A 27500-nucleotide genomic window follows, 5' to 3' on the forward strand; every position below is an offset into this window, starting at 1 on the left:
GTCTCCCCCCCGCCACGCCCGTCTCCCCCCCGCCACGCCCGTCTCCCCCCCGCCACGCCCGTCTCCCCCCCGCCACGCCCGTCTCCCCCCCGCCACGCCCGTCTCCCCCCCGCCACGCCCGTCTCCCCCCCGCCACGCCCGTCTCCCCCCCGCCACGCCCGTCTCCCCCCCGCCACGCCCGTCTCCCCCCGCCACGCCGCCCGTCTCTCTTTCCCCCCCCCCCCCCCCCCCCCACCACGCCTCGCCCATGCCGCTTCCATCCCCAGGCTCCCCTCTTCACGGCCGTGTATGTGTCGCCCCCCATACCCTTTTCTCTCTCTCTCTCTCTCCACTCCTGCCTTGTCCTTTCTCCACCACCCTCCGCTCGCTTTTGTCACCCTCACTCTGACTTTTCTATTGGGTGCACCCAGTGCGGGTGGCTGGGTTCGGGGAGGGGGGTGGGGTTCGGGGAGGGGGTGGGGTTCGGGGAGGGGGTGGGGTTCGGGGAGGGGGTGGGGTTCGGGGAGGGGGTGGGGTTCGGGGAGGGGGTGGGGTTCGGGGAGGGGGTGGTCGAGGGGACGGATTGGGAAGCGCTGCGTTGCTCAGTGGGGGATTGTCCTGACCCAGGATTCTTCACCCTTGTCCCCAGGACGCGGTGATGCTGCACAGCTTCACCCTCCGCCAGCAGCTGCAGACCACGCGGCAGGAGCTCTCCCACGCTCTATACCAACACGACGCCGCTTGCAGAGTCATCGCCCGTCTAACGAAGGAGGTGACTGCAGCTCGAGAAGGTAACGGCCAGCTCTGTCATAGCCTCGGTCATCGGGAGAGAGGGTCAGAGTGCGGGGAGAGAGGGTCAGAGTGCGGGGAGAGAGGGTCAGAGTGCGGGGAGAGAGGGGGGTCAGAGTGCGGGGAGAGAGGGGGGTCAGAGTGCGGGGAGAGAGGGGGGTCAGAGTGCGGGGAGAGAGGGGGGTCAGAGTGCGGAGAGGGGGGGTCAGAGTGCGGGGAGAGAGGGGGGTCAGAGTGCGGGGAGAGGGGTCAGAGTGCGGGGAGGGGGGGGGTCAGAGTGCGGGGAGGGGGGGGTCAGAGTGCAGGGAGGGGGGGGTCAGAGTGCGGGGAGGGGGGGTCAGAGTGCAGGGAGGGGGGGAGTCAAGAGTGCGGGGAGAGAGGGGGAGTCAGTGCGGGGAGAGGGGGGGTCAGAGTGCGGGGAGGGGGGGGGGGGTCAGAGTGCGGGGAGAGAGGGGGGTCAGAGTGCGGGGGAGAGAGGGGGGTCAGAGTGCGGGGAGAGAGGGGGGTCAGAGTGCGGGGAGAGAGGGGGGTCAGAGTGCGGGGAGAGAGGGGGGTCAGAGTGCGGGGAGAGAGGGGGGTCAGAGTGCGGGGAGAGAGGGGGGTCAGAGTGCGGGGAGAGAGGGGGGTCAGAGTGCGGGGAGAGAGGGGGGTCAGAGTGCGGGGAGAGAGGGGGGTCAGAGTGCGGGGAGAGAGGGGGGTCAGAGTGCGGGGAGAGAGGGGGGTCAGAGTGCGGGGAGGGGGGTCAGAGTGCGGGGAGGGGGGGGTCAGAGTGCGGAGAGAGAGGGGGGTCAGAGTGCGGGGAGGGGGGTCAGAGTGCGGGGAGGGGGGTCAGAGTGCGGGGTCAGAGTGCGGGGAGATAGGGGGGTCAGAGTGCGTGGCGATGGGGCTGTGGCCCCAATCCTCGCGACCCTTCCTTTCCGAGCGACTGAGCGCCCACCGCTGTCTGGGGAGGGTCGGGAATGCCAAAGATTCCCCACCTGGGAGCCAAGAGGTTTCTCCTGGTTTCCGTAAAAAATGGCCGTCTCCTGGTGCTGAGAATGTGAAGATTTCCCTGGAGCTCGACTCTGCGGGGGGATGGGGGGTGGTAGAGACGGCCTGTCAACATCGACCCCGTCAAACCCTCGACTCTGCGGGGTGGGGGGGGGGGGGGGGGGGGGGAGAGACAGCCTGTCGACATCGACCCTGTCAAACCCTCGACTCTGGGGGCGGGGGTAGAGACGGCCTGTCGACATCGACCCCGTCAAACCCTCGACTCTGCGGGGTGGGGGGGGGGGGGGGAGAGACAGCCTGTCGACATCGACCCCGTCAAACCCTCGACTCTGCGGGGGGGAGGGGGGGAGAGACAGCCTGTCGACATCGACCCCTTCAAACCCTCGACTCTGCGGGGGGGGGGTAGAGACGGCCTGTCGACATCGACCCCGTCAAACCCTCGACTCTGCGGTGGGGGGGGGGGGGTGGTAGAGACGGCCTGTCGACATCGACCCCGTCAAACCCTCGACTCTGCGGTGGGGGGGGGGGGGGGGGGGAGAGAGACGGCCTGTCGACATCAACCCCGTCAAACCCTCGACTCTGCGGGGTGGGGGGGGGGGGGGGAGAGACGGCCTGTCGACATCAACCCCGTCAAACCCTCGACTCTTGGGGGGGGGGGGGGAGGGGGGGGGAGAGACGGCCTGTCGACATCGACCCTGTCAAACCCTCGACTCTGGGGGCGGGGGTAGAGACGGCCTGTCGACATCGACCCCGTCAAACCCTCGACTCTGGGGGCGGGGGTAGAGACGGCCTGTCGACATCGACCCTGTCAAACCCTCGACTCAGGGGGCGGGGGTAGAGACGGCCTGTCGACATCGACCCCGTCAAACCCTCGACTCTGGGGGCGGGGGGTAGAGACGGCCTGTCGACATCGACCCCGTCAAACCCTCGACTCTGCGGGGGGGGGGGGGTAGAGACGGCCTGTCGACATCGACCCCGTCAAACCCCCGACTCTGCGGTGGGGGGGGGGGGGGGGTGAGAGACAGCCTGTCGACATCGACCCCGTCAAACCCTCGACTCTGCGGTGGGGGGGGGGGGGGGGGGGAGATACAGCCTGTCGACATCGACTCCGTCAAACCCCTCGACTCTGCGGTGGTGGGGGGGGGGGGGGTAGAGTCGGCCTGTCGACATCGACCCCGTCAAACCCCCGACTCTGCGGTGGGGGGGGGGGGTAGAGACAGCCTGTCGACATCGACCCCGTCAAACCCCCGACTCTGCGGTGGGGGGGGTAGAGACAGCCTGTCGACATCGACCCCGTCAAACCCTCGACTCTGTGGGGGGGGGGGGGTGAAGAGACAGCCTGTCGACATCGACCCCGTCAAACCCCCGACTCTGCGGTGGTGGGGTAGAGACAGCCTGTCGACATCGACCCCGTCAAACCCTCGACTCTGCGGGGGGGGGGGTAGAGACAGCCTGTCGACATCGACCCCGTCAAACCCTCGACTCTGCGGGGGTTGAGACAGCCTGTCGACAATGACCCTGTCATACCCTCGACTCTGCGGTGGGGGGGGGGGGGGGGGGGGGGCGGCCTGTCGACATCGACTCCGTCAAACCCTCGACTCTGCGGTGGTGGGGGGGGGGGGTAGAGTCGGCCCTGTCGACATCGACCCCGTCAAACCCCCGACTCTGCGATTGGGGGGGGGGGGGGGGGGGGTAGAGACAGCCTGTCGACATCGACCCCGTCAAACCCTCGACTCTGTGGCGGGGGGGGAAGAGACAGCCTGTCGACATCGACCCCGTCAAACCCCCCGACTCTGCGGTGGGGGGGGTAGAGACAGCCTGTCGACATCGACCCCGTCAAACCCTCGACTCTGTGGGGGGGGGGGGGAAGAGACAGCCTGTCGACATCGACCCCGTCAAACCCCCGACTCTGCGGTGGTGGGGTAGAGACAGCCTGTCGACATCGACCCCGTCAAACCCCCGACTCTGCGGTGGTGGGGGGGGGGGGGTAGAGTCGGCCTGTCGACATCGACCCCGTCAAACCCCCGACTCTGCGGTGGGGGGGGGGGGGGTAGAGACAGCCTGTCGACATCGACCCCGTCAAACCCCCGACTCTGCGGTGGGGGGGGTAGAGACAGCCTGTCGACATCGACCCCGTCAAACCCTCGACTCTGTGGGGGGGGGGGGGGGAAGAGACAGCCTGTCGACATCGACCCCGTCAAACCCCCGACTCTGCGGTGGTGGGGGTAGAGACAGCCTGTCGACATCGACCCCGTCAAACCCTCGACTCTGCGGGGGGGGGGGGGTAGAGACAGCCTGTCGACATCGACCCCGTCAAACCCTCGACTCTGCGGGGGTTGAGACAGCCTGTCGACAATGACCCTGTCATACCCTCGACTCTGCGGTGGGGGGGGGGGGGGGGGGGGCGGCCTGTCGACATCGACTCCGTCAAACCCTCGACTCTGCGGGTGGTGGGGGGGGGGGGGGTAGAGTCGGCCTGTCGACATCGACCCCGTCAAACCCCCGACTCTGCGGTGGGGGGGGGGGGTAGAGACAGCCTGTCGACATCGACCCCGTCAAACCCTCGACTCTGTGGCGGGGGGGGAAGAGACAGCCTGTTGACATCGACCCCGTCAAACCCCCGACTCTGCGGTGGGGGGGGGTAGAGACAGCCTGTCGACATCGACCCCGTCAAACCCTCGACTCTGTGGGGGGGGGGGGGAAGAGACAGCCTGTCGACATCGACCCCGTCAAACCCCCGACTCTGCGGGTGGTGGGGTAGAGACAGCCTGTCGACATCGACCCCGTCAAACCCTCGACTCTGCGGGGGGGGGGGTAGAGACAGCCTGTCGACATCGACCCCGTCAAACCCTCGACTCTGCGGGGGGGAGAGACAGCCTGTCGACAATGACCCTGTCATACCCTCGACTCTGCGGTGGGGGGGGGGGGGGGGGGGCGGCCTGTCGACATCGACCCGTCAAACCCTCGACTCTGCGGGGGGGGGGGGGGGGGGGGAGAGGAGACAGCCTGTCGACATCGACCCCGTCAAACCCTCGACTCTGCGATGGGGGAGAGACAGCCTGTCGACATCGACCCCGTCAAACCCTCGACTCTGCGGGGGGGAGAGACAGCCTGTCGACAATGACCCTGTCATACCCTCGACTCTGCGGTGGGGGGGGGGCGGGGGGTAGAGACGGCCTGTCGATATCGACCCCGTCAAACCCCCGACTCTGCGGTGGGGGGGGGGGGAGAGACAGCCTGTCGACAATGACCGTGTCATACCCTCGACTCTGCGGTGGGGGGGTAGAGACGGCCTGTCGACATCGACTCCGTCAAACCCTCGACTCTGCGGTGGGGGGTAGAGACGGCCTGTCGAAATACGACTCCGTCAAACCCTTTTTTCCATTCATCTGACCTGCAGAGACTTGCGTTTTGGACGACATATTAATGTGATTCCAAAGGGCGATTGTCATGAAAGGCAAAATATTTGCCGGCTGTTCGCACCGTCTGCGGGTCCTTCCCCGGACGAGGTGGGACAGGCAACTGGGAGGGCGGACTCTGGGATACCCTCCGCCCCCAGGGCCAAGTATTACCCTGCAATCAGGTGTCACGCTAACCTCTTGACCTCTCTCTTCACAGCTCTGGCGACACTGAAGCCACAGGCCGGTTTGACCGTGCCTCAAGCAGTACCTGTAACTCCAGCCGCACCGTCGGTAGGTACCGAGCCTCCTGTTTGAAGGGAGGAGGTGACAGGTGGGGGGGGCGTAGCCTCGAGGTTCGGAGAAGGTGGGATCCCGGAGTTCTGACCACGTCCTGCGCCCGTTCTGAGTTTGCACGTTGCCGGAAGATTTTATTGACTGTGTTTCCAACCCCCCCTCATTCCCCCAATATCACGGCGAATCATTCCCCTTCCAAGTATTGAGGCAATTCTCCATTTTGAGCGCTCCTATTCAATCTGCTTCCTCAGGCCTCTCGGGCAGCGGATTCCAGATCAGAACAATGCAGTGTGGGCTCTTCCACCTTTGTGTCTCTGGTAACCCTCCTGCCACCAGAGCACCTCACCCAATCGATGGAAAATCCTTCCTGATTTCGAACATCTCGATCGAATCTCCCCCTTAACCTCCTCCGTTCTTTCCCTCATCGATGGTCAATCTCCTCGTGTGTGTGTGTGTGTGTGCACCGTCTCCGAGGCCTTGACATCCTTCCGATAGTAAAGGGCAAGAAACTGGAGAACCGTACTGGAACTGGAGCCTACTCGGTGATCGCGAAACGTTTTGCAAAAACCTTTTCGCTTTTCTTTTCCCGTCTCCTGCCCACTTCCTACTTGACCCTGGATCTGCTAACGTCTTAAATTGTGTCCCTTTTTTTTTCCCCCTCCTTCGCAGGGCGCTGGAGAACCCATGGATGTCGGCGAACAGGTTGGGATGACTCCAGAGATCATTCAGAAGGTAAATGGGGGCATGTGAGAGAGTGTGGAGAAGGAGCCTTCAGTATCAGGGACTGAGGATCCTGCTCTGACCTTTCATCCCCTTGATTGCTGGATTCATGGATGGTTGTTGGGGGCTGGAGGAGGTTACAGAGATAGACAGGGCTGTAGGGGCTGGAGGAGGTTACAGAGATAGGGAGGCTTGTCGGGGCTGGAAGAGGTTACAGAGATAGGGAAGGATGTAGGGGCTGGAGGAGGTTACAGAGATAGGGAGGGTTGTCGGGGCTGGAAGAGGTTACAGAGATAGGGAAGGATGTAGGGGCTGGAGGAGGTTACAGAGATAGGGAGGGTTGTAGGGACTGGAGGAGGTTACAGAGATAGGGTGGGTTGTAGGGGCTGGAGGAGGTTACAGAGATCGGGAGGATTGTAGTGGCTGGAGGAGGTTACAGAGATAGGGAGGGCTGTAGGGGCTGGAGGAGGTTACAGAGATAGGGAGGGTTGTAGGGACTGGAGGAGGTTACAGAGATAGGGAGGGCTGTAGGGGCTGGAGGAGGTTACAGAGATAGGGAGGGCTGTAGGGGCTGGAGGAGGTTACAAAGATAGGGAGGGTTGTCAGGGCTGGAGGAGGTTACAGAGATGGGGAGGATTGTCGGGGCTGGAGGAGGTTACAGAGATCGGGAGGATTGTAGTGGCGGGAGGAGGTTACAGAGATAGGGAGAGTTGTCGGGGCTGGAGGAGGTTACAGAGATAGGGAGGGTTGTAGGGGCTGGAGGTGGTTACAGAGATAGGGAGGGCTGTGGGGACTGGAGGAGGTTACAGAGATAGGGAGGGGTGTCGGGGCTGGAGGAGGTTACAGAGATAGGGAGGGTTGTCGGGGCTGGAGGAGGTTACAGAGATAGGGAGGGTTGTAGGGGCTGGAGGAGGTTACAGAGATCGGGAGGATTGTAGGGGCTGGAGGAGGTTACAGAGATAGGGAGGGTTGTCGGGGCTGGAGGAGGTTACAGAGATAGGGAGGGTTGTCGGGGCTGGAGGAGGTTACAGAGATCGGGAGGATTGTAGGGGCTGGAGGAGGTTACAGAGATAGGGAGGGTTGTAGGGACTGGAGGAGGTTACAGAGATGGGGAGGGTTGTAGGGACTGGAGGAGGTTACAGAGATAGGGAGGGTTGTAGGGGCTGGAGGAGGTTACAGAGATAGGGAGGGATTGTCGGGGCAGCAGGAGGTTACAGAGATAGGGAGGGGTGTCGGGGCTGGAGGAGGTTACAGAGATAGGGAGGGGTGTCGGGGCTGGAGGAGGTTACAGAGATAGGGAGGGATTTTCGGGGCTGGAGGAGGTTACAGAGATAGGGAGGGTTGTAGGGACTGGAAGAGGTTACAGATAGGGAGGATTGTAGGGGCTGGAGGAGGTTACAGAGATAGGGAGAGTTGTAGGGACTGGAGGAGGTTACAGAGATAGGTAGGGTTGTAGGGACTGGAGGAGGTTACAGAGATAGGGAAGATTGTAGGGGCTGGAGGAGGTTACAGAGATAGGGAGGGTTGTCGGCGCTGGAGGAGGTTACAGAGATCGGGAGGAATGTAGGGGCTGGAGGAGGTTACAGAGATACGGAGGGTTGTAGGGACTGGAGGAGGTTACAGAGATGGGGAGGGTTGTAGGGGCTGGAGGAGGTTACCGAGATAGGGAGGGGTGTCGGGGCTGGAGGAGGTTACAGAGATAGGGAGGGATTGTCGGGGCTGGAGGAGGTTACAGAGATAGGGAGGATTGTAGGGGCTGGAGGAGGTTACAGAGATAGGGAGGGGTGTTGGGGCTGGAGGAGGTTGCAGAGATAGGGAGGGATTGTCGGGGCTGGAGGAGGTTACAGAGATAGGGAGGGTTGTAGGGGCTGGAGGAGGTTACAGAGATAGGGAGGGTTGTCGGGGCTGGAGGAGGTTACAGAGATCGGGAGGATTGTGGGGGCTGGATGAGGTTACAGAGATAGGGAGGGTTGTAGGGACTGGAGGAGGTTACAGAGATAGGGAGGTTTGTAGGGACATGAGGAGGTTACAGAGATGGGGAAGGGTTGTAGGGGGCTGGAGGAGGTTACAGAGATAGGGAGGGTTGTAGGGACTGGAGGAGGTTACAGAGATAGGGAGGGTTGTAGGGGCTGGAGGAGGTTACAGAGATAGGGAGGGATTGTCGGGGCTGGAGGAGGTTACAGAGATAGGGAGGGGTGTCGGGGCTGGAGGAGGTTACAGAGATCGGGAGGGGTGTCGGGGCTGGAGGAGGTTACAGAGATAGGGAGGGTGTAGGGGCTGGGGGAGGTTACAGAGATAGGGAGGGTTGTAGGGACTGGAGGAGGTTACAGAGATAGGGAGGTTTGTAGGGACTGGAGGAGGTTACAGAGATAGGGAGGGTTGTAGGGGACTGGAAGAGGTTACAGAGATAGGGAGGGTTGTAGGGACTGGAAGAGGTTACAGAGATAGGGAGGGTTGTAGGGACTGGAAGAGGTTACAGAGATAGGGAGGGATTGTAGGGGCTGGAGGAGGTTACAGAGATAGGGAGGGTCGTAGGGGCTGGAGGAGGTTACAGAGATAGGGAGGGTTGTAGGGGCTGGAGGAGGTTACAGAGATAGGGAGGGTTGTAGAGGCTGGAGGAGGTTACAGAGATAGGGAGGGTTGTAGAGGCTGGAGGAGGTTACAGAGATGGGGAGGGTTGTAGGGACTGGGGGAGGTTACAGAGATAGGGAGGGTCGTAGGGACTGGAGGAGGTTACAGATAGGGAGCGTTGTAGGGGCTGGGGGAGGTTACTGAGATAGGGAGGGTTGTAGGGACTGGAGGAGGTTACAGAGATAGGGAGGATTGTAGGGACTGGAGGAGGTTACAGATAGGGAGGGTTGTAGGGGCTGGGGGAGGTTACAGAGATAGGGAGGATTGTAGGGACTGGAGGAGGTTACAGATAGGGAGGGTTGTAGGGACTGGAGGAGGTTACAGAGATAGGGAGGGTTGTAGGGGCTGGAGGAGGTTACAGAGATAGGGAGGGGTGTCGGGGCTGGAGGAGGTTACAGAGATAGGGAGGGATTGTCGGGGCTGGAGGAGGTTACAGAGATAGGGAGGGTTGTAGGGGCTGGAGGAGGTTACAGAGATAGCGAGGGTTGTCGGGGCTGGAGGAGGTTACAGAGATCGGGAGGATTGTAGGGGCTGGAGGAGGTTACAGAGATCGGGAGGATTGTAGGGGCTGGAGGAGGTTACAGAGATAGGGAGGGTTGTAGGGGCAGGAGGAGGTTACAGAAATCGGGAGGATTGTGGGGGCTGGATGAGGTTACAGAGATAGGGAGGGTTGTAGGGACTGGAGGAGGTTACAGAGATAGGGAGGTTTGTAGGGACATGAGGAGGTTACAGAGATGGGGAAGGGTTGTAGGGGGCTGGAGGAGGTTACAGAGATAGGGAGGGTTGTAGGGACTGGAGGAGGTTACAGAGATAGGGAGGGTTGTAGGGGCTGGAGGAGGTTACAGAGATAGGGAGGGATTGTCGGGGCTGGAGGAGGTTACAGAGATAGGGAGGGGTGTCGGGGCTGGAGGAGGTTACAGAGATCGGGAGGGGTGTCGGGGCTGGAGGAGGTTACAGAGATAGGGAGGGTGTAGGGGCTGGGGGAGGTTACAGAGATAGGGAGGGTTGTAGGGACTGGAGGAGGTTACAGAGATAGGGAGGTTTGTAGGGACTGGAGGAGGTTACAGAGATAGGGAGGGTTGTAGGGGACTGGAAGAGGTTACAGAGATAGGGAGGGTCGTAGGGGCTGGAGGAGGTTACAGAGATAGGGAGGGTTGTAGGGGCTGGAGGAGGTTACAGAGATAGGGAGGGTTGTAGAGGCTGGAGGAGGTTACAGAGATAGGGAGGGTTGTAGAGGCTGGAGGAGGTTACAGAGATGGGGAGGGTTGTAGGGACTGGGGGAGGTTACAGAGATAGGGAGGGTCGTAGGGACTGGAGGAGGTTACAGATAGGGAGCGTTGTAGGGGCTGGGGGAGGTTACTGAGATAGGGAGGGTTGTAGGGACTGGAGGAGGTTACAGAGATAGGGAGGATTGTAGGGACTGGAGGAGGTTACAGATAGGGAGGGTTGTAGGGGCTGGGGGAGGTTACAGAGATAGGGAGGATTGTAGGGCCTGGAGGAGGTTACAGATAGGGAGGGTTGTAGGGACTGGAGGAGGTTACAGAGATAGGGAGGATTGTAGGGACTGGAGGGGGTTACAACGTTATTTATGTTTTTTGTTCTCCCCTTCCTCCAGCTTCAAGACAAGGCCACAGTGCTGACCACGGAGCGTAAGAAGGTGGGTAGAAAGAGGATGTCTGCTCCGCGTGTTCTGTGGGGGGGGCCACAAACCTGTGCTCCTGCACCCTCGCCCCCTCCATCGCTCCCTCACTCCCGCGCCTTCTCCCTTGTCTACCCTACCCTCTCCCTCGATCCCACACCTCTCCCTCGCTCCTGCACTCTCTCCATCGCTCCCTCACCCTCGCCTTCTCCCTCACCTACCCTACCCTCTCCCTCGATCCCACACCTCTCCCTCGCTCCTGCACCCTCGGCCCCTCCATCGCTCCCTCACTCCCGCGCCTTCTCCCTCGTCTACCCTACCCTCTCCCTCGATCCCACACCTCTCCCTCGCTCCCTCACTCCCGCGCCTTCTCCCTCGCCTATCCTACCCTCTCCCTCGCCCACCCTACCCCCTCCCTCGATCCCGCCCACCTCCCTCACCATGGCAGGGTAGGGCCGTGTGGCACAGACCACTCCACAAACAGGGCGGGGGGGGAATGCTGTGTGGGTCAGACCATTTCATAAACATGGCGGGGGGTGGGCTGTGAGGGACAGACCATTCCATTAACATGGCGGGGGGGTGGGCTGTGTGGGACAGACCATTCCATTAACATGGCGGGGGGGTGGGCTGTGCGGGACAGACCATTCCATTAACATGGCGGGGGGGGGGGCTGTGAGGGACAGACCATTCCTTTAACATGGCGGGAGGGTGGGCTGTGTGGGACAGACCATTCCATTAACATGGGGGGGGGGGGGTGGATGCTGTGTGGGTCAGACCATTTCTTAAAAATGGCGGGGGGTGGGCTGTGTGGGACAGACCATTCCATAAACATGGCGGGGGGTGGGCTGTGTGGGACACACCATTCCATAAACGGGGGGGTGGGGGTCAGACCATTCCATAAACATGGCGGGGGGGTGGGGGGGGCCTTGTGTGACAGACCATTTTATAAACATGGCGAGGGGCCCGTGTGGGACTGACCATTCCGTGAACATGGCGGGGGGCCATGCAGGAGAGACCATTCGATAAACATCTCGGGGGGGGGGGGGGGGGGGGGGGCCTGTGTGGGACAGACCATTCAATAAACATGGCGGGGGGGGCCATGCGGGATAGACCATTCGATAAACATCTCGTGGGGGGCTGTGTGGGACAGACCATTCCATGAACATCTCGGGGGGGGGGGGGGGGGGGGGGGGCTGTGTGGGACCGACCATTCGATAAACATGGCGGGGGGAGCCGTGTGGGACAGATCATTTTGTAAAATGGGATGGGGTATTTGGGACTGAGGGTTTGTAAAGGGGGAGGGTTAGCTGATGCTGATGGTGTTGTCCTGATGTGTCCCGCAGCGAGGCAAGACTGTCCCCGAGGAGTTGGTGAGGGGTGAAGATCTCAGCAAGTACAGGCAGGTGGCCTCCCACGTGGTAAGTTGCAACCGGAGGTAAGCTCAGTGCGAAAGTTGCATTTATGTAGCGCCTGCCAACGTCCATTCCCGAAACAACCTGACCCCGACACACCTGAAGGGATAGTCGGACTGGTAACCAAAAGCCAATCAAAGGATCGAGGGCAGGGGGCGAGGTTTTAAGGAGCGTCTTCAAGGAGAGGGGGAGAGAGGGGCTTCGGGAGGGAATTCCAGCGATTCGGGGCCCTGGCAGCTGACGGTTCCAGAGATCAGGGGGGTGAAGCAATGGGTAATGACAAATTTGAAGGGGCACACCAGGTCTTGAGTGAGCCGGACCCTGCCGGAAGAATCTAGAACCAGGGGAGGCTTCACATTCTCAGGACAAGGTGTCGGCCATTTTGGGCGGAGACCAGGAGAAATCTCTTCACTCTGGGGCTGGGGAATCTTTGGAATTCTCGACAACCCCCCCCCCCCCTCCAAGAGAGCAGTGGGAGCCCAAGTCGCCGAGAATATTCTCGACCAAGCTTGAGGTGTTTTTGGGCGCTGAGGGGATTTGGCCTCAGTAGGCCTCCTCCTCTCCCTCGAGCCCGCAAGGGCGAATCGGGCTGATGTCGGTCGGGGTTGCTCAGGGTTTAATCCCGATGCTCTTGCTCACCCTGGTCTCTACCTCTCGCCCTTATTTGCAGGGTCTGCACAGTGCCAGTGTCCCAGGTATCCTGGCTCTTGACCTTTGCCCTTCGGACACAGCCAAGGTTCTTACAGGTAGGTATAACCTTTGATGATGGGTAACCCCCAGTCCCACCCCTGGAACGGTGTTGCAGTCGGGATTTGCTGGCTGGGATGGGGCGGGTTACGGAGGCTGGTGCTTGACGGGTTTGATGGAAGAGCCAATAATTGGAACCGAGGCCTAAGTGAGTGAGACAAGCTGGTCTAGGCTTCAATCCCTCCCACGTGCTGACACACGCACAGCAGGAAAATCACAGGCTTCACTCCCGGCCTAATGGTGACTTTTAGCGTGATCTCTCACCCCGGCATCTGGTACTGAGTCCTGCAGACACGCACACACAGCAGGAAAATCCCAGGCTTCAATCCCGGCCTAAGGCTGAGTTAACCTAATCTCTCACCCTGGAGTGTGGTACTGAGTCCCATACACACAGCAGGAAAATCCCAGGCTTTAATCCCGGCCTAGTGCAGAGTTAGCCTGATCTCTCACCCCGCCGTGTGGTATTGAGCCCTGCACACACAGCAGGAAAATCCCAGGCTTCAATCCCGGCCTAATACTGAGTTAACCCAATCTCTCACTCTGGAGTGTGGTACTGAGTCCCATACACACAGCAGGAAAATCCCAGGCTTCAATCCCGGCTTAGTGCAGAGTTAGCCTGATCTCTCACCCCGCTGTGTGGTATTGAGCCCTGCACACACAGCAGGAAAATCCCAGGCTTCAATCCCGGCCTAATACTGAGTTAACCTAATCTCTCACCCTGGAGTGTGGTACTGAGTCCCATACACACAGTGGGAAAATCCCAGGCTTTAATCCCGGCCTAATACTGAGTTAACCTAATCTCTCACCCCGCTGTGTGGTATTGAGCCCTGCGCGCACAGCAGGAAAATCCCAGGCTTCAATCCCAGCCTAATACTGAGTTAACCTAGTCTCTCACCCTGGAGTGTGGCACTGAGTCCCATACAGCAGTAAAATCCCAGGCTTCAATCCCGGCCTTGTGCAGAGTTAGCCTGATCTCTCACCCAGCCGTGTGGTATTGAGCCCTGCACACCCAGCAGGAAAATCCCAGGCTTCAATCCCGGCCTAGTGCAGAGTTAGCCTGATCTCTCACCCCGCCATGTGGTATCGAGCCCTGCACACCCAGCAGGAAAATCCCAGGCTTCAATCCCGGCCTAGTGCTGAGTTAACCTGGTCTCATTTGCATTGCTGTTCCAGCTCTCATCGTCTCTCTTTGCCCCACTCCACCTCCAATCTTCCCCCGCCCTCCGTGCTCCCGCCAGTGCCATCACTTGCTGGCTCCAAGCCGCCTCGGGCCGTCCGTGGTGGCTGCCCGCTCCCTCACTGACCTCTTTGTGCCTCTCTCACTCTCTCTCTCTCCTCCCGTCACAGGTGGTGCCGACAAGAACGTCGTCGTGTTTGACAAGAACTCGGAGCAGATCCTGGCCACGCTCAAAGGTCACAGCAAGAAGGTCACGAGCGTGGTCTTCCACCCCAGCGAGGTGAGCTCCTCCGTGACTTGCGCACAGGCCAGGTGGGCTGCCGGGACCGCGCTGGAACCAAAATAACTAACCCCGCGTTTTCCTCCGTGCCCGCACAGAACGTTGTCTTCTCCGCTTCCCCCGACACGACAATCCGCATCTGGTCCGTCTCCACCACGTCCTGCGTGCAAGTGGTCCGGGCTCACGAGGGAGCTGTCACTGGCCTCAGCCTGCACGCCACTGGTGACTATCTGCTGAGTGCTTCTGATGACCAGGTAAGAGGGCGAGGCTGGCATCTGTATCCCGTTGGGGATGAGGACGGAGGTGTGCCTATGCGTGCATGCACTCGCTGGTCCTTCTCCTGGGTTAGAACCTCACGCCACATCATCGCACACAATGTGAACCCTTTACCTGCTTAACATGGCAACAGTGATTGGTCCGTATCGTGCTGGATGAAGAGTTACAGGGAGCATGGCGCTGTTGGAGTATTGATTGAGGGTGGGCTGCAAAGTCTGGGTGGGGGGGGTCAGTATTGGGGGATGTCACGATGCTCTGAGCTCGCGGTCAATCCCAGCCCCACAGACCCCGGGGACCCAACATAAGCGAATGAACCAATAATACGTGTTTTCCGAAGAACTTCAACCCTGGATGGCTCCGATGAGTTACACACACCAGATTTATAAGTAAAACATTAACAAACTCCATTAATGACAAGAGGGAAGGATGAATATATATAAAGAAATAACATGACAATGGTCTGCCAAATCCTCAAAGCCCTGTCCCACCCTCCACCCAGACACTCACAAGACAGACACACGGTAAGGGTTGGAGAGGATTTTTTTTTAAACGCCGATGGAAGGGAAAAGTTTGTGGCGCGTCTTCATTGCTGTGGTTGCGGCCTCTGGGAATAGATTTGCTCAAGAAATTCAGGACGGCGGAGTCTTTTCCCCCACTGGATGGAGCTAGACAGAGGAGTTTAGGTGCGATTTGAATCGCTGGCCCGTGGCTGGTGCTGAACACAGGTTGGTCAGATCAGTGCAATTCTGCTCCTTCACCAGCAGGTGGAGCTTTTGTCCCCCCTGTGCAATTACTACAGCCGCCTGCCTGAGTAATTACAATTGTTGTCCCCTTTGTCTGAACTTGGCACAGAACCTCTGGCCGTACTTTAAGGGAGGTTCTCAGGTTTACGGTTCAATTTGAACGGCAAAGAGCCCGGGAGACACAGAATGTTACCGACCTGTGGAAAAACGGCTTTCGCTTTCACCTTCATGGTAGCACAGTGGTTAGCACTGTTGTTTCACAGCGCCAGGGTCCCGGGATTGACTCCCGGCTTGGGTGACTGTGCGGAGTCTGCACGTTCTCCCCGTGTCTGTGTGGGTTCCCTCCGGGTGCTCCGGTTTCCCCCCACAAGTCCCGAAAGTCGTGCTGTTAGGTGAATTGGATATTCTGGATTCTCCCTCAGTGTACCCGAACAGGCGCCGGAGTGTGGCGACTAGGGGATTTCCACAGTAACTTCATTGCAGTGTTGATGTAAGCCTACTTGTGACAGTAAAGATTATTATTTGATTATTATTCCAAAGATCTCTTTCGCAGGTCTGTTTTTTCTCTCTGTCTTTAAAACAACAGTTTAACCCTCTGACAGTGCAGCACTCCCTCAGTACTGACCCTCTGACAGTGCAGCACTCCCTCAATACTGACCCTCTGACAGTGCAGCACTCCCTCAGTACTGACCCCCTGACAGTGCAGCACTCCCTCAGTACTGACCCTCTGACAGTGCAGCACTCCCTCAGTACTGACCCCCTGACAGTGCGGCACTCCCACAGTACTGACCCTCTGACAGTGCGGCACTCCCTCAGTATTGACTCTCTGACAGTGCAGCACTCCCTCAGTACTGACCCTCTGACAGTGCAGCACTCCCTCAGTACTGACCCTCTGACAGTGCGGCACTCCCTCAGTACTGACCCTCTGACAGTGCAGCACTCCCTCAGTACTGACCCTCTGACAGTGCGGCACTCCCTCAGTACTGACCCTCTGACAGTGTGGCACTCCCTCAGTACTGACCCTCTGACAGTGCGGCACTCCCACAGTACTGACCCTCTGACAGTGCGGCACTCCCTCAGTACTGACCCTCTGACAGTGCAGCAATCCCTCAGTACTGACCCTCTGACAGTGCAGCTCTCCCTCAGTACTGACCCTCTGATGGTGCTAAATCTATAATCTTGCTGTTTGGAGAACAATCCCAGTTCCTGCTTCACCCCAATAACCGAACTCTCTCTCTCTCTCTCTCCGCAGTATTGGGCCTTCTCCGATATCCGCACAGGTCGTGTGTTGACCAAGGTCACAGATGAAGTGGCCGGATGTGGTAAGAGCTGCCAGCGGTGGCAGAGAGTGTGGACGCTGCCGGTCGACTGCAGTGTCCCGTAGATAGACGGGCAGAACGATCTGAGGAGTGGTCGATGGAATTGAATACTGAGAGGTGGGAGGTGATGGAGGTTGGGGGAAGGGACAGGGGGGAGGCAATGCAGACTCAATCCCAGAATCCCAAAGAGAGTGTGCAGGGAGCGAGGGACCTGGGGGTGCAGGAGCCTGGAGGGGGGGGGGGGTTGGAGAGGAGGTTGTCCAAGATTATAACTGGAGATTAGCCTGGGGTTGTAAGACTTCCTGCTAAGCTTATGACTGGGTTAGGTCGGGTACACAAAGCAAATCTGTTCCCCCTCAGCCGACGGGGAGGGAGACAGATTGAAGATTTCGGACAAGAGGTACAAGGAGTGTTTGGCAGATTGCGTGGAACCTGTGATTAACGCAGCGAGGGAGGAGGCGGTAGCGGAGGTGATGAATGATTTGAAAAGGAAGGTGGGCGGGCGAGGGACGAGACTCGAAACCTCTCGGAGGCTGAGGGGTGTTGACGGGGTGGCCTCATCGAGCCTCCGATTCGCATGTGGGCGCGCCTTAAAAAGACCCAGCGGAAATGATGGTGGGGGGGGGGGGGGGGGCGAAGCGAGCTCGAGAACCCGTTCCCAGATCGTTAGAATCGGGAGGCAGAGAAACCAGCAGGGACTCGAACGGCCTCGTCTGTCACCGCCTCCGAAGATTCTAAGCTCCGTTACTCTTCACGTTTCTAACCTCCCGTACCACACAAGGTGTACAAGCCCCCCACCCCCCAACCCTGGCCCAGGTACAAAGCAAAGGTGTGCCAGACCGACACTGCAACTGGGCGTTTAACCCCATTGGGAAAGATTGGAACCGGCTTTTGGGGGGGGGGGGGGTTGTCTGGGGAAGAGGAGAATGAGGGGCTGAGCTGATCGAGGGGTTTAACGTGACGAAAGGGTTTCGATCGGATCGACGTGAAGATGTTGCCACTTGGGGGAGAGGCACGAATTCCGGTGCCGTCAACGTGAGACGGTCACCGATCAATCCAATTGGGGGGGGGGGGGTTCAGCAGAATCCCCTTCACCCAGGGAAGGCGATCGCGCTGTTGCTTCACAGCTGCAGGGTCCCGGGTTCGATTCCCGAGCTTGGGTCGCTGTCTGTGCGGAGTCTGCACGTCCTCCCCGTGTGTGCGTGGGTTTCCTCCGGGTGCTCCGGTTTCCTCCCGCAGTGCAAGGTTATGTCGGTTCGGTGGATTGGCCGTGATAAATTGCCCCTTCGCGTCCAAAAACGGTGAGGTGCGGTTACGGGGATAGGGTGGAGGTGTGGGCTTGGGTAGTAGGGTGCTCTTTCCAAGGGCCGGCGCAGACTCGATGGGCCGGGTGGCCTCATTCTGCACTGTACACTATGTACGCTGTGGAGATGCCGGCGTTGGACTGGGGTGGGCCCAGGAAGAAGTCTCACAAAACCAGGTGAAAGGTTTGCTTCGAATCACTAGCTTTCGGAGCACTGCTCCTTCCTCGGGCGAAATGTATGTCTGGGTGAGAGAACGTGGCACTTGCTCCCACAGGGATTGGTGGAGGGTAATTGTGTGGAAGAGTCGGGTCTACGCTCATTTGGAGCTGGGTTTATGGAGGGGAGGGGTTGTTGGGTCATTGCCTTGCCCCCCAGCACCGTTGCCCCGCGCTGATCTGATGTGCTGCGTCCTCTTTCCCCAGCTCTGACCTGCGCGCAGTTCCATCCTGATGGCCTCATCTTTGGGACGGGCACCATCGACTCGCAGATCAAGATCTGGGATCTGAAGGTAGGTGAAGTGGGGAGGGGGGCGAGGGGAGGGGGAGCTTCCCCGGCCCACGCGTCGCAGGCCAAGAGCGACCGGTGTGTGTGGGGATCTTCGCACATCGTAACCCCCAGCTCCCTGGCATTCACATAAGCACATCTTCAGCCAGCGCCCCAGAGCTGATACCTCACCCCATTGGCCAGTGCCCCAGAGCTGATAACTCACCCCATTGGCCAGTGCCCCAGAGCTGATACCCCACCCCATTGGCCAGTGCCCCAGAGCTGATAACTCACCCCATTGGCCAGTGCCCCAGAGCTGATACCTCACCCCATTGGCCAGTGCCCCAGAGCTGATAACTCACCCCATTGGCCAGTGCCCCAGAGCTGATACCTCACCCCATTGGCCAGTGCCCCAGAGCTGACACCCCACCCCATTGGCCAATGCCCCAGAGCTGATACCTCACCCCATTGGCCAGTGCCCCAGAGCTGATACCTCACCCCATTGGCCAGTGCTGATACCTCACCCCATTGGCCAGTGCCCCAGAGCTGATACCTCACCCCATTGGCCAGTGCCCCAGAGCTGATACTTCACCCCATTGGCCAGTGCCCCAGAGCTGATACCTCACCCCATTGGCCAGTGCCCCAGAGCTGATAACTCACCCCATTGGCCAGTGCCCCAGAGCTGATAACTCACCCCATTGGCCAGTGCTGATACCTCACCCCATTGGCCAGTGCCCCAGAGCTGATACTTCACCCCATTGGCCAGTGCCCCAGAGCTGATACCTCACCCCATTGGCCAGAGCTGATACCTCACCCCATTGGCCAGTGCCCCAGAGCTGATACCTCACCCCATTGGCCAGAGCTGATACCCCACCCGATTGGCCAGTGCCCCAGAGCTGATACCTCACCCCATTGGCCAGTGCCCCAGAGCTGATACCTCACCCCATTGGCCAGTGCTGATACCCCACCCGATTGGCCAGTGCCCCAGAGCTGATACCTCACCCCATTGGCCAGTGCCCCAGAGCTGATACCCCACCCCATTGGCCAGTGCCCCAGAGCTGATACCTCACCCCATTGGCCAGTGCCCCAGTGCTGATACCTCTCCCCATTGGCCAGTGCCCCAGAGCTGATACCTCACCCCATTGGCCAGTGCCCCAGAGCTGATACCTCACCCCATTGGCCAGTGCTGATACCCCACCCGAATGGCCAGTGCCCCAGAGCTGATACCTCACCCCATTGGCCAGTGCCCCAGAGCTGATACCCCACCCCATTGGCCAGTGCCCCAGAGCTGATACCTCACCCCATTGGCCAGTGCCCCAGTGCTGATACCTCTCCCCATTGGCCAGTGCCCCAGAGCTGATACCTCACCCCATTGGCCAGTGCCCCAGAGCTGATACCTCACCCCATTGGCCAGTGCTGATACCTCACCCCATTGGCCAGTGCCCCAGTGCTGATACCTCACCCCATTGGCCAGTGCCCCAGAGCTGATACCTCACCCCATTGGCCAGTGCCCCAGAGCTGATACCTCACCCCATTGGCCAGTGCCCCAGAGCTGATACCTCACCCCATTGGCCAGTGCTGATACCTCACCCCATTGGCCAGTGCCCCAGAGCTGATACCTCACCCCATTGGCCAGTGCCCCAGTGCTGATACCTCACCCCATTGGCCAGTGCCCCAGTGCTGATACCTCACCCCATTGGCCAGTGCCCCAGTGCTGATACCTCACCCCATTGGCCAGTGCCCCAGAGCTGATACCTCACCCCATTGGCCAGTGCCCCAGTGCTGATACCTCACCCCATTGGCCAGTGCCCCAGAGCTGATACCCCACCCCATTGGCCAGTGCTGATACCTCACCCCATTGGCCAGTGCCCCAGTGCTGATACCTCACCCCATTGGCCAGTGCCCCAGAGCTGATACCCCACCCCATTGGCCAGTGCTGATACCCCACCCCATTGGCCAGTGCCCCAGTGCTGATACCTCACCCCATTGGCCAGTGCCCCAGAGCTGATACCCCACCCCATTGGCCAGTGCCCCAGTGCTGATACCCCACCCCATTGGCCAGTGCCCCAGTGCTGATACCTCACCCCATTGGCCAGTGCCCCAGTGCTGATACCTCACCCCATTGGCCAGTGCCCCAGAGCTGATACCTCACCCCATTGGCCAGTGCTGATGCCTCACCCCATTGGCCAGTGCCCCAGAGCTGATACCCCACCCGATTGGCCAGTGCCCCAGAGCTGATACCCCACCCGATTGGCCAGTGCCCCAGAGCTGATACCCCACCCGATTGGCCAGTGCCCCAGTGCTGATACCCCACCCCATTGGCCAGTGCCCCAGAGCTGATACCCCACCCGATTGGCCAGTGCCCCAGTGCTGATACCCCACCCCATTGGTTAGTTGTCCAATCCCTGTCCCTCCAATGAGCTGGTGTCCTGGTCCGAGCGTCGCTCCCGCCTCTGGCCATCGCCCCAAGTCCCTTGGCAGCCAAACGACAGGGATCCTCACTCCCTATTCCTGACTGCACAATGGCTCCAAATCCCAGGCCCGTTTGGTGTGAGAGGGTCGAGCTGGCAGCACTGAGTTCAGGGAGCTGTCCATCCCGAACCCAAACCGTCGCTTCCAAACACAACCACTATCGATTGATCAATTCGATATTTATGCGGCTCTTCGTTGATGAAACTCGATGGCAGCACGTCGCACGGGGTGTGTTCGTTAACCTCTCCTCACTCACAACCCTTGGCCTCTCGCAGGAACGGACGAATGTCGCCAATTTCCCCGGCCACTCAGGCCCCATCACGAGCATCGCCTTCTCGGAGAACGGCTACTACCTCGCCACGGCGGCCGACGACTCGCAGGTCAAACTCTGGGACCTGCGCAAACTCAAGAACTTCAAGAGCATCCAACTGGACGAACATTACGAGGTAAAGTTCGGTCCGTCCCCCTCGAATCACTGATCGGATGCTCACTGGCTGCTACTGAGGGAGTGCCCCGCTGTCAGAGGGTCAGTACTGAGGGAGTGCCGCACTGTCAGAGGGTCAGTACTGAGGGAGAGCTGCACTGTCAGAGGGTCAGTACTGAGGGAGAGCTGCACTGTCAGAGGGTCAGTACTGAGGGATTGCTGCACTGTCAGAGGGTCCGTCCTGAGGGAGTGCTGCACTGTCAGAGGGTCAGTACTGAGGGAGTGCCGCACTGTCAGAGGGTAAGTACTGAGGGAGTGCTGCACTGTCAGAGGGTCAGTACTGAGGGAGTGCTGCGCTGTCAGAGGGTCAGTACTGAGGGAGTGCCGCACTGTCAGAGGGTCAGTACTGAGGGAGTGCTGCACTGTCAGAGGGTCAGTACTGAGGGAGTGCTGCACTGTCAGAGGGTCAGTACTGAGGGAGTGCCGCACTGTCAGAGGGTAAGTACTGAGGGAGTGCTGCACTGTCAGAGGGTCAGTACTGAGGGAGTGCTGCACTGTCAGAGGGTCAGTACTGAGGGAGTGCTGCACTGTCAGAGGGTCAGTACTGAGGGAGTGCTGCACTGTCAGAGGGTCAGTACTGAGGGAGTGCTGCACTGTCAGAGGGTCAGTACTGAGGGAGTGCCGCACTGTCAGAGGGTAAGTACTGAGGGAGTGCTGCACTGTCAGAGGGTCAGTACTGAGGGAGTGCTGTACTGTCAGAGGGTCAGTACTGAGGGAGTGCTGTACTGTCAGAGGGTCAGTACTGAGGGAGTGCTGCACTGTCAGAGGGTCAGTACTGAGAGAGTGCTGCACTGTCAGAGGGTCAGTACTGTGGGAGTGCCGCACTGTCAGAGAGCCAGTACTGAGGGAGTGCCGCACTGTCAGAGGGTCAGTACTCGGGGAGTGCTGCACTGTCAGAGAGCCAGTACTGAGGGAGTTCTGCACTGTCAGAGGATCAGTACTGAGGGAGCGCTGCACTGTCAGAGGGTCAGTACTGAGAGAGTGCTGCACTGTCAGAGGGTAAGTACTGAGGGAGTGCTGCACTGTCAGAGGGTCAGTACTGAGGGAGTGCTGTACTGTCAGAGGGTCAGTACTGAGGGGGTGCTGTGCTGTCAGAGGGTCAGTACTGAGGGTGTGCTGCACTGTCAGAGGGTCAGTACTGAGGGAGTGCTGCACTGTCAGACGGTCAGTACTGAGGCAGTGCCGCACTGTCAGAGGGTCATTACTGAGGGAGCGCTGCACTGTCAGAGGGTCAGTACTGAGGGAGTGCCGCACTGTCAGAGGGTCATTACTGAGGGAGTGCTGCGCTGTCAGAGGGTCAGTACTGAGGGAGTGCTGCACTGTCAGAGGGTCAGTAATGAGGGAGTGCTGCACTGTCAGAGGGTCAGTACTGAGGGAGTGCTGCGCTGTCAGAGGGTCAGTACTGAGGGAGTGCTGCACTGTCAGAGGGTCAGTACTGAGGGAGTGCTGCACTGTCAGAGGGTCAGTACTGAGGGAGTGCCGCACTGTCAGAGGGTCAGTACTGAGGGAGTGCCGCACTGTCAGAGGGTCAGTAATGAGGGAGTGCCGCACTGTCAGAGGGTCAGTACTGAGGGTGTGCTGCGCTGTCAGAGGGTCAGTACTGAGGGAGTGCTGCACTGTCAGAGGGTCAGTACTGAGGGAGTGCTGCACTGTCAGAGGGTCAGTACTGAGGGAGTGCTGCGCTGTCAGAGGGTCAGTACTGAGGGAGTGCTGCACTGTCAGAGGGTCAGTACTGAGGGAGTGCTGCACTGTCAGAGGGTCAGTATGAGGGAGTGCTGCACTGTCAGAGGGTCAGTACTGAGGGAGTGCTGCACTGTCAGAGGGTCAGTACTGAGGGAGTGCTGCACTGTCAGAGGGTCAGTACTGAGGGAGAGCTGCACTGTCAGAGGGTCAGTACTGAGGGAGTGCTGCACTGTCAGAGGGTCAGTACTGAGGGAGTGCTGCACTGTCAGTGGGTCAGTACTGAGGGAGTGGGGTTCGGGGGAGTTGCGGGGATCGAGCTAGCTCGGGTGCTCTTTCTGTGGGTTGGTGCAGACTCGATGGGAAGAATGGCCTCCTTACCGCCGCGATTCTGTGATTCCGCCCGGGGCCAATATTGACGTGCCCCCACCTCATCCATGATTGAAGAGTAACGGTTCTGGCCACTGCGTCCCGCGAAAGGAGCGCTGTGTGCGAATCGCTGGCCGTCTTCCACTTTTCAACAAGCCAATCTCTGACCCAGCAGCAGTTTCGCTGACGGAGAGGGGACTGGGGCGGCAAAACAGCGTGTCCAAGGGTTAATCTTTCGGGAGTCGCGGATGTCCACGTAACCCCACTCATTCCGCATCCGTCCTTTGTTCCAGGTGAAATGCTTGACCTTTGACCAGAGTGGCACCTACCTGGCATTGGGCGGTACTGATATTCGGGTGTACGTGTGTAAGCAGTGGGCAGAGGTGTTACACTTCACAGGTAAGCAACGGCACAGCACCCAGTGTTCGCTGTCCACCCCGTCACCCTCTCTGCCCTGTCCGTCACCCTCCCTGCCCTGTCCGTCACCCTCTCTGCCCTGCCCGTCACCCTCCCTGCCCTGTCCGTCACCCTCCCTGCCCTGTCCGTCACCCTCTCTGCCCTGTCCGTCACCCTCTCTGCCCTGTCCGTCACCCTCTCTGCCCTGTCCGTCACCCTCTCTGCCCTGCCCGTCGCCCTCTCTGCCCTGTCCGTCACCCTCCCTGCCCTGTCCGTCACCCTCCCTGCCCTGTCCGTCGCCCTCTCTGCCCTGCCCGTCGCCCTCTCTGCCCTGCCCGTCGCCTTCTCTGCCCTGCCCGTCGCCCTCTCTGCCCTGCCCGTCGCCCTCTCTGCCCTGCCCGTCGCCCTCTCTGCCCTGCCCGTCGCCCTCTCTGCCCTGCCCGTCGCCCTCTCTGCCCTGCCCGTCGCCCTCTCTGCCCTGCCCGTCGCCCTCTCTGCCCTGCCCGTCGCCCTCTCTGCCCTGCCCGTCGCCCTCTCTGCCCTGCCCGTCGCCCTCTCTGCCCTGTCCGTCGCCCTCTCTGCCCTGTCCGTCACCCTCTCTGCCCTGTCCGTCGCCCTCTCTGCCCTGCCCGTCGCCTTCTCTGCCCTGCCCGTCGCCTTCTCTGCCCTGCCCGTCGCCCTCTCTGCCCTGCCCGTCGCCCTCTCTGCCCTGCCCGTCGCCCTCTCTGCCCTGCCCGTCGCCCTCTCTGCCCTGCCCGTCGCCCTCTCTGCCCTGCCCGTCGCCCTCTCTGCCCTGCCCGTCGCCCTCTCTGCCCTGCCCGTCGCCCTCTCTGCCCTGCCCGTCGCCCTCTCTGCCCTGCCCGTCGCCCTCTCCGCCCTGCCCGTCGCCCTCTCCGCCCTGCCCGTCGCCCTCTCCGCCCTGCCCGTCTCCCTCTCCGCCCTGCCCGTCTCCCTCTCCGCCCTGTCCGTCGCCCTCCCCGCCCTGTCCGTCGCCCTCTCCGCCCTGTCCGTCGCCCTCTCCGCCCTGTCCGTCGCCCTCTCCGCCCTGTCCGTCGCCCTCTCCGCCCTGTCCGTCGCCCTCTCCGCCCTGCCCGTCGCCCTCTCCGCCCTGCCCGTCGCCCTCTCCGCCCTGCCCGTCGCCCTCTCCGCCCTGCCCGTCGCCCTCTCCGCCCTGCCCGTCGCCCTCTCCGCCCTGCCCGTCGCCCTCTCTGCCCTGCCCGTCGCCCCCTCTGCCCTGCCCGTCGCCCCCTCTGCCCTGCCCGTCGCCCCCTCTGCCCTGTCCGTCGCCCCCTCTGCCCTGTCCGTCGCCCCCTCTGCCCTGTCCGTCGCCCCCTCTGCCCTGTCCGTCGCCCCCTCTGCCCTGTCCGTCGCCCCCTCTGCCCTGTCCGTCGCCCCCTCTGCCCTGTCCGTCGCCCTCTCTGCCCTGTCCGTCGCCCTCTCTGCCCTGTCCGTCGCCCTCTCTGCCCTGTCCGTCGCCCTCTCTGCCCTGTCCGTCGCCCTCTCTGCCCTGTCCGTCGCCCTCTCTGCCCTGTCCGTCGCCCTCTCTGCCCTGTCCGTCGCCCTCTCTGCCCTGTCCGTCGCCCTCTCTGCCCTGTCCGTCGCCCTCTCTGCCCTGTCCGTCGCCCTCTCTGCCCTGTCCGTCGCCCTCTCTGCCCTGTCCGTCGCCCTCTCTGCCCTGTCCGTCGCCCTCTCTGCCCTGTCCGTCGCCCTCTCTGCCCTGTCCGTCGCCCTCTCTGCCCTGTCCGTCGCCCTCTCTGCCCTGTCCGTCGCCCTCTCTGCCCTGTCCGTCGCCCTCTCTGCCCTGTCCGTCGCCCTCTCTGCCCTGTCCGTCGCCCTCTCTGCCCTGTCCGTCGCCCTCTCTGCCCTGTCCGTCGCCCTCTCTGCCCTGTCCGTCGCCCTCTCTGCCCTGTCCGTCGCCCTCTCTGCCCTGTCCGTCGCCCTCTCTGCCCTGTCCGTCGCCCTCTCTGCCCTGTCCGTCGCCCTCTCTGCCCTGTCCGTCGCCCTCTCTGCCCTGTCCGTCGCCCTCTCTGCCCTGTCCGTCGCCCTCTCTGCCCTGTCCGTCGCCCTCTCTGCCCTGTCCGTCGCCCTCTCTGCCCTGTCCGTCGCCCTCTCTGCCCTGTCCGTCGCCCTCTCTGCCCTGTCCGTCGCCCTCTCTGCCCTGTCCGTCGCCCTCTCTGCCCTGTCCGTCGCCCTCTCTGCCCTGTCCGTCGCCCTCTCTGCCCTGTCCGTCGCCCTCTCTGCCCTGTCCGTCGCCCTCTCTGCCCTGTCCGTCGCCCTCTCTGCCCTGTCCGTCGCCCTCTCTGCCCTGTCCGTCGCCCTCTCTGCCCTGTCCGTCGCCCTCTCTGCCCTGTCCGTCGCCCTCTCTGCCCTGTCCGTCGCCCTCTCTGCCCTGTCCGTCGCCCTCTCTGCCCTGTCCGTCGCCCTCTCTGCCCTGTCCGTCGCCCTCTCTGCCCTGTCCGTCGCCCTCTCTGCCCTGTCCGTCGCCCTCTCTGCCCTGTCCGTCGCCCTCTCTGCCCTGTCCGTCGCCCTCTCTGCCCTGTCCGTCGCCCTCTCTGCCCTGTCCGTCGCCCTCTCTGCCCTGTCCGTCGCCCTCTCTGCCCTGTCCGTCGCCCTCTCTGCCCTGTCCGTCGCCCTCTCTGCCCTGTCCGTCGCCCTCTCTGCCCTGTCCGTCGCCCTCTCTGCCCTGTCCGTCGCCCTCTCTGCCCTGTCCGTCGCCCTCTCTGCCCTGTCCGTCGCCCTCTCTGCCCTGTCCGTCGCCCTCTCTGCCCTGTCCGTCGCCCTCTCTGCCCTGTCCGTCGCCCTCTCTGCCCTGTCCGTCGCCCTCTCTGCCCTGTCCGTCGCCCTCTCTGCCCTGTCCGTCGCCCTCTCTGCCCTGTCCGTCGCCCTCTCTGCCCTGTCCGTCGCCCTCTCTGCCCTGTCCGTCGCCCTCTCTGCCCTGTCCGTCGCCCTCTCTGCCCTGTCCGTCGCCCTCTCTGCCCTGTCCGTCGCCCTCTCTGCCCTGTCCGTCGCCCTCTCTGCCCTGTCCGTCGCCCTCTCTGCCCTGTCCGTCGCCCTCTCTGCCCTGTCCGTCGCCCTCTCTGCCCTGTCCGTCGCCCTCTCTGCCCTGTCCGTCGCCCTCTCTGCCCTGTCCGTCGCCCTCTCTGCCCTGTCCGTCGCCCTCTCTGCCCTGTCCGTCGCCCTCTCTGCCCTGTCCGTCGCCCTCTCTGCCCTGTCCGTCGCCCTCTCTGCCCTGTCCGTCGCCCTCTCTGCCCTGTCCGTCGCCCTCTCTGCCCTGTCCGTCGCCCTCTCTGCCCTGTCCGTCGCCCTCTCTGCCCTGTCCGTCGCCCTCTCTGCCCTGCCCGTCGCCCTCTCTGCCCTGCCCGTCGCCCTCTCTGCCCTGCCCGTCGCCCTCTCTGCCCTGCCCGTCGCCCTCTCTGCCCTGCCCGTCGCCCTCTCTGCCCTGCCCGTCGCCCTCTCTGCCCTGCCCGTCGCCCTCTCTGCCCTGCCCGTCGCCCTCTCTGCCCTGCCCGTCGCCCTCTCTGCCCTGCCCGTCGCCCTCTCTGCCCTGCCCGTCGCCCTCTCTGCCCTGCCCGTCGCCCTCTCTGCCCTGCCCGTCGCCCTCTCTGCCCTGCCCGTCGCCCTCTCTGCCCTGCCCGTCGCCCTCTCTGCCCTGCCCGTCGCCCTCTCTGCCCTGCCCGTCGCCCTCTCTGCCCTGCCCGTCGCCCTCTCTGCCCTGCCCGTCGCCCTCTCTGCCCTGCCCGTCGCCCTCTCTGCCCTGCCCGTCGCCCTCTCTGCCCTGCCCGTCGCCCTCTCTGCCCTGCCCGTCGCCCTCTCTGCCCTGCCCGTCGCCCTCTCTGCCCTGCCCGTCGCCCTCTCTGCCCTGCCCGTCGCCCTCTCTGCCCTGCCCGTCGCCCTCTCTGCCCTGCCCGTCACCCT

At 61.7% G+C, this 27500-nt stretch overlaps 1 protein-coding gene across 1 annotated transcript in view; it reads left to right on the forward strand.

The window, feature by feature from the left end:
• Positions 1–633: 633 nt before the first annotated feature.
• prpf19 (pre-mRNA processing factor 19) overlaps positions 634–27500 on the forward strand; it is a 30226-nt gene continuing 3359 nt past the window's right edge. Inside the window, exons 1-12 of the mRNA XM_072498083.1 lie at positions 634–770; positions 5377–5450; positions 6123–6185; positions 10420–10461; positions 11787–11861; positions 12526–12601; positions 13950–14059; positions 14158–14313; positions 16331–16400; positions 18124–18209; positions 20932–21102; positions 23483–23588. Of these exons, the coding sequence (XP_072354184.1) occupies positions 638–770; positions 5377–5450; positions 6123–6185; positions 10420–10461; positions 11787–11861; positions 12526–12601; positions 13950–14059; positions 14158–14313; positions 16331–16400; positions 18124–18209; positions 20932–21102; positions 23483–23588 (1162 nt within the window). The 5' untranslated portion in view covers positions 634–637. The remainder of the gene's footprint in view (positions 771–5376; positions 5451–6122; positions 6186–10419; positions 10462–11786; positions 11862–12525; positions 12602–13949; positions 14060–14157; positions 14314–16330; positions 16401–18123; positions 18210–20931; positions 21103–23482; positions 23589–27500) is intronic.

Source organism: Scyliorhinus torazame, chromosome 4 (assembly GCF_047496885.1).
Source record: "Scyliorhinus torazame isolate Kashiwa2021f chromosome 4, sScyTor2.1, whole genome shotgun sequence".
NCBI classification, from domain to species: Eukaryota; Metazoa; Chordata; class Chondrichthyes; order Carcharhiniformes; family Scyliorhinidae; genus Scyliorhinus; species Scyliorhinus torazame.